This window comes from Hyperoodon ampullatus (genome assembly GCF_949752795.1).
Source record: "Hyperoodon ampullatus genome assembly, chromosome: 9".
NCBI classification, from domain to species: Eukaryota; Metazoa; Chordata; class Mammalia; order Artiodactyla; family Ziphiidae; genus Hyperoodon; species Hyperoodon ampullatus.
The window spans coordinates 103,083,266-103,091,661 of record NC_136922.1 but is presented as its reverse complement, the minus strand read 5'-3'; the positions used below and the strand labels follow the sequence as shown (position 1 = coordinate 103,091,661).

The 8,396-nt window shown below is 60.0% G+C and overlaps 1 protein-coding gene across 1 annotated transcript; it reads left to right on the top strand.

Annotated features, from left to right (window-relative positions):
* Positions 1-353: 353 nt before the first annotated feature.
* On the top strand, positions 354-8,040 carry CRYGN (crystallin gamma N; the record flags this gene model as incomplete). The annotated part of the gene is made up of 4 exons (XM_079711977.1): positions 354-374; positions 2,291-2,539; positions 4,228-4,373; positions 7,905-8,040. The coding sequence occupies 4 exons, from the start codon at positions 354-356 to the stop codon at positions 8,038-8,040; spliced, it is 552 nt and encodes a 183-aa protein (XP_079568103.1).
* Positions 8,041-8,396: the final 356 nt, after the last annotated feature.

Genomic DNA, 8,396 nt, shown 5'->3' with positions numbered 1-8,396 from the left:
CCTGAGGAACCCCACCCCAGGGCAGAGGCGTCAGGGGCGGGGCGGGGCCCACCCGGGGCCCACCCGTCCTGACTCAGCAGGGCCGGCAGGCCGGCTGGGTCGGCGAGAGAGGAGGCCTTGGGGGCTGGCGGGGCTCGCGGGCGCGGTAGCACCAGGGAGACCCCCGGGCGGGGGCGGGGGCGGGGGCGGGTTGGGTCCCACGGGCCGGGCGGCCCCTCGCGGGCTTAGCACGCCCGACAGCACTAACGCGCCGGCCCAGCAAATCTTTTGTCGGGGCGGCGCTGAGCCAGCAGGGCGCCGCCCGCTATATCTGGGGCCCCCGCGGGCCGGTGGGACCGCGCACCAGGCGCACCATGGCGCAGCGCTCGGGGAAGGTGAGTGCCCACTCTAAGCTCCCGCGTCCGTCCGCCGCCGCCCAGGGTGACCGCAGGGCGGGGCCCAGACACCCGCTGTCATTGCTGTTTGTGCTCAGGATGGGGGCTGGGGACAGGGGCGGCCAACCCGCTTGAGGCCCTTTGCATCTGACAGCCCCGAGCAGAGTGGGCTAAATTTCTGAACAAAACGGGGTGCCTGGCCCCGGCTGAGGGCCTCTGTGATGTGGGTGGGGAGTTCTTCCGCCCAGTCCCTCCAGCACTGGCTCTGCGGCGCCAAGCCCCTGCCCCAGAGCCCGGCGCAGGGACGGTGCTCAGACCTAAGGGGTGCCGGGGTTGGAGTGGGGATCCTTGACTTGCCCTGCAGCCCCTGGGCCCCGCTTCTTTGCCTGAGGCTGCTCCTTCCTCGGGATCCGCTCAGGGGCACTTGGGGCAGTTCTCTGCAAAATGTTGAAATTTGAGGGCCCTTTGAATGCTGTGGGTGACCAGTTGTCCTTGAATATCTGGGGGCGGGGGGAGCCCTCCATCAGACCTGCCTTGTGCAGGAAGAGTGGCAAACTTGGATCTCTACCCCCTTGCCTGGTTCCCTATTCTAGCTAATCTGAGACTGCCTTTGGTTTCCAGGGGTACATTCGAGGTTAGTGGCTGAGAGCATTACTGTATCTGTCTGCAGGGGCTAAGTTATGCCTCAGCAGCAACCCCAAGAGCTCACCTCCACTGTGGTCTGCACACCCTCCTCTGTGCTGCAGAGGGACACCTTGATATCAGCAGAGGGAAAGGGAGAGACGAGAAATGGTGCGTGGTTTTCAAAGCTTCCACGTCCACACATCCCTTTGGCCAAAGCATCTGGCCTCGCCTAACTCCGAGGGGCCCAGAGGAGCAGTTCTACCATCAGTGACAGTACACATACATCACGGCCACAGTTACTGGGCCCCAGGTAACATTACTTTGCCAGGGCCCTTCTAGGAGCACAATTCTTGAAACCCAAAGAGTTATAGAGAGTTGGAATTTTAGGTTCCTCTGCAAAAAGTGAGTGAGTTTTGGGGTTGGTATGGTTCTTTTGTTTGTTTGTTTTTGTTTTGTTTTGTTTTGTTTTTATTGAAGTACAATTGACTAACAAGATTGTATTAGTTTCAGGTGTATAACACAGTGATTGTATATTTTTTATACATTATCAAAATATCACCACAGCAAGTCTAGTTACCATCTGGTTCATGTTTAGTTTGGGAACAGGGACCACCTATCAGTGCTACATCAACATAGGACACAGTGTCTGAACTGACCGCTGGGTTAGAAAGCTCCAGATCTGACACATGCATGTCACCCAAAGGAGAGGCCTAGGACACAAAGGGACGGGGTTACATTGAAAAAGCCCTCTTTTGAGCCGTTAATCCCGTGCCAGGCCCTGACTTCGCTTGTTGGATTCAATATCTCCTGTTAAGGGGCCCAGTCTCGGAAACCTGACTTTCTGGAAAGTGAATATTCAGTTATAGGGTTGTAGGTGAAGTGTTTTCTTTTGAAACATTTCGTTGGATGTTAATGTTTCAACAGTAAACAAAAATTGAGTTTAAAAAATGCAGTGGGAGTTTGAAGAGACCCTGTTTTCAAACGGGTCCCTGGACAAAGGGGAATCCCTGTCCCCTCATATCTTCTGAGATCTGTCTGCTCAACCATGGCCTCCTGGGGTGGGGCGAGCCGGGTGCTAGGTCTGACCTCAACCCACCATCCAGGCATTCTCTCACCCAGGCAACAGACAGTGTTGAGTGCCTACTGTATGCCGCAGGTCGGGGCTTCAGGGCCTGGGAACTGGGGTTCAGTGGTGGATGTTGGGCCCCATGTGTCCATTCCCAAAACTGACAGGAGAGAAACCCCTGACTCCTGGCTCCTCTAACCTGGGTCCTCTAACCTGGCCTTTCTAGATTACTCTCTACGAGGGCAAGCACTTCACGGGGCGGAAGCTGGAGGTCTTCGGGGACTGTGACAACTTACAAGACCGAGGCTTTATGAACCGGGTGAATTCTGTCCGCGTGGAGAGTGGGGCCTGGGTCTGCTTCGATCACCCCGACTTCCGGGGCCAGCAGTTCGTCCTGGAGCACGGCGACTACCCTGACTTCTACCGCTGGAACAGACACAACGACCACATGGGCTCCTGTCGGCCTGTTGGAATGGTGAGTGGGCCTGGGCCACTCCACTTGGCCGGGATGGGGGTTTTCCTGCTGGAGTGACCCAGGGCCCGGTTAGGCCTGGTCAGACGTGGGATGAGTAATCGGGGAGTGGGGGTGGGCAGGGCCCTCCCAGCTTTAGGAATGGATGAGACCGTGGGATCTTTAAGCCTGAGAGATGTCCGCACACAGACCCAGCCACTGCTGTGCGTGGGGACCCAATTGGAAAACCCCTGGGAGTTTTCACACTTGCGTTTTCAGCCATGTATCAGGAAACCACTTACAATTTCTGATGCCAAAATCTTGCTGAATTTTCCACTTAAAATGCTATTGAAAACATTAGAGGTTTGGATCGGCAACCAGATGGGGGAGCATTCAGCTAAAGTGAGGCTGATGTGGTCCTGGTGCGTCCACCCAGGCAGGTCATCTTCTAGTGCTTTTCAGGAGCCTTCGATGGAGTGACCGACGGAGGAAGCTTAGGTATCAATGGCCAGGCAGCGGGAATTTGGGGGCAGGAGCCAGCAGGTGGCTGCCTTTTCACAGGGCCGCCCGGTATGTGTGGGAGAGCCAATGAGACGTGTCACTCCCCCATGGCGAAGTTGCCCTGAGGGTAGGGTTTGAGGACTGGGCATCCCCATTCTTTAGGATTTTTCCACTTTAAAGTCCTAACTTTAGGACTTTAGTTAGCTCTGGAAGCTAGGGTGGGGAATGGCTGGTTCCCGAGACCAGGGGTGCACAACTTATCAGAGTGTCTCGGCCCTGTGTCTGCAGGAGGACCCTCTCCTGGACGGACATCTGAGGACCCCCAGGGGAGGGGCCTCCTGTGTGGAAACCCCTCTCTCTTCTACATGGGTTGCAAAACCAGCTGGGCATTGGCCTCTCAAATTGTAAGAATGCTTTCTTAAGATTTCCACCGGGTCACGGACATTTGGAAAAAGGAATTAACATGGCTGGCCCTGGGTCTTGCATAATGCTATTTATATGAAAACTATCCTGGGTATCTTTCGAATGCTGTTCTCGTAAGAGCTATCCTTGGGGCCAGCTGTGGCGCAGACCCAGCCCCTGCCGGCGCCAGAGCCGGTGGGGAGCTGGCCCACCTCGGTCTTTGGAAATACAGGGAATCTTATGGGGAGATGTATGTCCTCGTCCCAGGGAGCCAGCAGGGATTTCAGCAAATGAGATCCCTGTTATTTGTTTTAGCTTTTTGGCTTCGTGTTTTAATAAACGTTCTATTACAGTTTGTAAAATATTATCATTTAAAGGCTGCCAGTGGCCTGTGGCCCAGGAGGGGGTGAAGGGTAGAGGAATGTGGTGGTATGTCTGGGGCAGGAGGAAGCCCAGTGGCCCGGGCCGGTCCGAGGGCGGCCGCTGTCCCAGGAGGTCTGGCCCTCTCTGGACCTTGGGTCCTGCAGTTGAAGAAAGAAGCGACTGGACTGGTTCAGGGGCTCTGAATCTTTTTAAACTAATAGACCCCTTTCATCCAACCAAATCTCATAGACAAGAATGAGCGGCAGTTCTGGTCTGAGGGGCGTGCGTTGAGGTCAGGGTACTCACCGGCCCCCCAGCCCAGGAGCTCACGGGTGCCCTGGGTGCTGGGTGGGGCCAAGCTCCTGCCCACACGGGCTCTTGTTTATGACGGGAAACGTCACCACTGTTCACCCTCTTTCCTTCCTCCACTTGCGGGGGGCCCACAGCATGGGGAGCATTTCCGCCTAGAAATCTTCGAGGGCTGCAACTTCACGGGCCAGTGCCTGGAGTTCAAGGACGACTGTCCCTTCCTTCAGAGTCAGGGCTGGACCAAGAACTGGGTCAACGCCATCAAGGTGTACGGGGACGGAGCGTGAGTAGAACCCGCGTGGCCGCTGACCACAGTTCCCCGCCTGCCGGGCTGGGTCAGACCCCAGCAGGGGGGCAGCCTGTCCCCTGCCCAGAGACCTTTTCCCTCCCTCATCTGTCCCCCTGGCCCAGGAAGGCCATGGAGAGGGGACGCAGGAGGGCACTTTGCAGCCCTAGCCATTTTCTATGACTAGGCTGAGCTCATGGACTGCGCTTTGGTTTTCTCGAGCTGGGAGAAGTCTGCTCTGGCGAGGGTGGCCCTGCCCACATGCACACCCCTTATTTACCCCGAACTGGACCTCTCCTACCACACGCCCAGCCCTGCCACGCTGGCCTCCCGGGGAGATGATGTCACAGTGGCTCACTTCTGGGGGATGGAGAGTGGCTGGGAGGCTTTTCCCCAGGCCCAGGGGGGCTCGTCCGCCCTAGCCCAAGAGAGCCATCAGAACCCTGTGCTTCCGTCGATTCCTGCACACCCGGTTCCTTCCACCAGCTGAGGGCATCTGAATGCCCGTTGTGCACACCCTCTGTGCCAGTTTCACAGCCCCTGCTCACACCCCATCCGCCCAGCTGGGTGGAGAGCGTTTTCCCATTTTACAGAGAAGCAAGCTGAGATCCAGAAAGTTACCCCACCCCGCTGGGAGTGGCCCCGCTGGGATTGCAGCCAGGCCTTTGGCTTCAAGTCAGACTGTCCCTGATCTAGAGCTGGGTGTCTCCCCAGATCTCAGCCCCACGTCCCAGGAGAAGAGACCCGAAACGTGGGTCCCAGGAGGCTGGCTCTTCTCTCAGCAGCTACGGGATCCCTTTGCTGTCTATGTTTCTGAGGCACGGGATCAGGGTGCAAGCGAGTGGTCGTGGGAGGGACTGAAGGAAGACGTGGCTGAGCTGGAGGAAGACCTCTCCCCACCTTCCCCTGCGAGGTCAGATGTTGGCTGCTGGGCCCTGGGCCCCTGACCCAAAGGGCTTCCAGAAATTCCAGGTTTGCCCTAAGTTGATGGCACCTGGGAATCCGGGGGTAGAATTCCCAAACAACCATTTGCTGGCTAAGTTGTGTCTTGTGAGGCCAGAGTCGAACATTTGCGTAGAAGGTGTCCTGAGCCCCAAGGCCCAGTCCCCCTCCACCCACCCCCGGGACTCCAGGGGCTTGTTTAGAGAAAAAGGCAGGAAGGTAGGAGCTAAGATTTGACTGTAGGGACTTCATCCGCCACTTCACCTAAGAGGAGATGATGCCCAGAGGTGCGAGGACTCTGCGAGGGACTCCCCACAGTGGACCCGGGCTCTGGACCGCCCACGTCTGGACCCGGGTTCTGCCCCGCTCCCCATGGAGCCCTCACCCTTGGCCTCCTGTGATTTTAACTTGTAAAAAAAAAAATGTAAGCCCTTGGCAAGGAAAAGCTGCCCAGTGGTGCCCCCCAGGATCCCCTAGTGTGGACGTGACCTCCTTCGAGGGCTTTCCTGGCATCTGAGGTTGGGGGTGCAAGGTGGGTCTCCCCACCACCTCCTACCTGCCAGGAGTCATTTTCTTTGGGTCCCAAGTCGCTCAGGAATGGCCTGTCCCCACAGTCCTGTGTCCTGAAGGGCACCTGGAAGAGATGTGCCAGCATCCCGGGGCCCGCTTCCCAAGGGCGCAGTCCTGGTGCCGATGGCGGACGGCGTGCCCTTCCCTCCCTCCTTCTGCCTTCTGGCCGCCCCAAGGCAGGAAGCAGGGGAGGGTGAGGGGTTCCTGCGGAGGCCTAGCTGGTCCCTTCCTCGTCTTCCTTTTGGGGACGCCCAACTGCTCCAGGGCAGCCCAGGACACTGCTGGGGGTCCTTCCCAGCTCCTCCAGGGAGGGAGGGAGGGGCTGACTCCCTTGGAGGTGCCTCAGGCCAGGGCCTCAGCGTGTGGGCGGGAGTGTGGGGAGGTCATGGGCAGGGTGGGGGGATGCGGTGGGCACGGGGAGGCCGGTGGGGCGGGAGAGGTGGGGGGAGAGGCCAGATTGGCGCCGGCCCGCCCGGTGTTCCCCGGTGGGTGCTCCCCACTCACTCCCACTCTCCGCCTCTCTCCCCTCATGCCCGACCCCTGACCCTCAGCGGACTGTGCCAGGCTCCGGATGTGGGGTTGGGACGGGGGAGGAGAGGGACGGCGGTGGCAGGTGAGTGGCAGCTGGCCTTGTGCTGGATGGGCCCACAGATTCTGAGGATGTGTCTCCTGGGGAGAAACCTCCTTCAGCACCAGAGTGCTTTGGGGTCCGTGGACAAGAACCCTTAGGTCAGAGCACCCCATGGCCTGGGCCAGAAGGGACCCCAGCAGCCAGACCTGTGTATGTAGCCCCTTTGTCGGGGGCCTGGAGACTGAGGCCTGCTTTGCTTCCCAAGGCCCCCAGCCCCTCCGTGACTGACAGAGAAAAACGCTGTGTTCTATCAGTGGTCAAAGAGAAAGAGGCCAGAGTGAGGTGGAGAGGGCCTCCCTGGACAAAGAGCGGGTGTGGACCAGGTTGGCTTTGAGGCCCGCCGTGCTCCCCGCCGCCGCCCCCTCAACCCTCAGCAAAGGCTCCAGAGCCCGGCTCAGTGGCGGGGGGGTCCCCCTGGCCCTCCCAGCTGCCTGCTTGTCTCAGGGACAGTGAAGGGACGGGGCTGCGACAGCCACGCTCCTCACGTGTCCGGAGGCCTCTCCTCAGATCACACTCCCTCCCCTCCGTCCTCAGGCAGAGACAACTTTCAGGGTGGGGGCCCCATCCCCCCACCGCCCCTTCCGAGAGAGAAACCTCCCCGATTACCTGGGCCCTGGGGCCCTTCCCCTGCAGCCCCATAGCCTCTGGTGATGAGGGGCCCTGTTCTCTCCTGCCCTGGCCCAGAGCCCAGCCATAGGTGCTCCTAGACCAGTCCGTATCCTTGTCGGCCGGTCTCTGTTCCCTGGCCCGTTAGCAGCTGCCCCTGCCCCGGAGCTGGGAGCTGTGATGGGGAGGGGAAGGGTCCCTCCACCGTGCAGCTGCCTCCCTCACCCCTCACCCCACCGCAGGAACCTGTGCGTCTGACTGATGTGAGACTCGCCAGGGCCTGAAGCAGGGCTGGGCGCACACGTGGACCCAGGAGCACATTTGCTGAACGATGGAACGAATGAATAGTAATCGGGTCCCATTCTGTGCCAGGCCCGCTGCCATGTGCTGGGCACTGCCTGAGCAAACAGCCCTTTCCAGGAGCAGGAAGGAGTGGGGGTGGGAGGGTGGGAGGAGTGGGGGGATGAGAGTGGACGTGCCTCCTGGAACCACTCCTGGCCCTTGTGATGAACATTCTGGACTGGTCAGTTTCAAATGTCCACTGAGCACCCCTGGGTGCAAAGTGTCTCACCGAGCACTGGCCCGGACACACGGGGCAGTGAACGGACGGGCGGGAGGTGGGGGGAGAAATAAGCCAAGAACGGGGATGGGGTCACGGGCGTGAAGGGCTGGCCTGGGGCGGAGGGGCGCGGGGCGGCGGCTGCGGTGCCAGGACAGGAGCGGCCGGGCCCTGCGCTGCTCAGCACCGGGCCCCTGACCTCCGCCGCCCTCTGGCCTAGGTGGGTCCTGTACGAGGAGCCCAACTACCGCGGCCGCATGTACCTGGTGGAGCGGGGCGACTTCCGCAGCTTCTCCGACTGGGAGGCCCAGAGCGCGCGCGTCCAGTCCCTTCGCCGGGTGGCCAACTTCTTCTAACAGCCCGCCCGCCGGTGTCTGGCTGCGACCAGGAGCGGCCCGGAGAGAGGGACAGTCCCCTCAGCCCGCCCGGGACTCGGACCGTGGAAAATAAACATCATAAAAGCCAAGCGCTGAGTGATTCCTCTGCCCTTCTGACCAAGGGACAGCCGGGCGGGGGGCCCCCAGGCCCTGGGCAGGGGGCTGGCAGGACCCCCCGGCGTGGGAGGGACCGACCAGGAAGGGTGGAGGGGGGCGTTGTGAGGCACCCGCTTGGGGAGCATTAGGGCTGGAAGGGACCTACAGGTCATGGAGTTCAATCCTGTCACTTCACACGTGAAAAGCCAACGTCCTACATGGGGGTCCCAGAGCAGCTC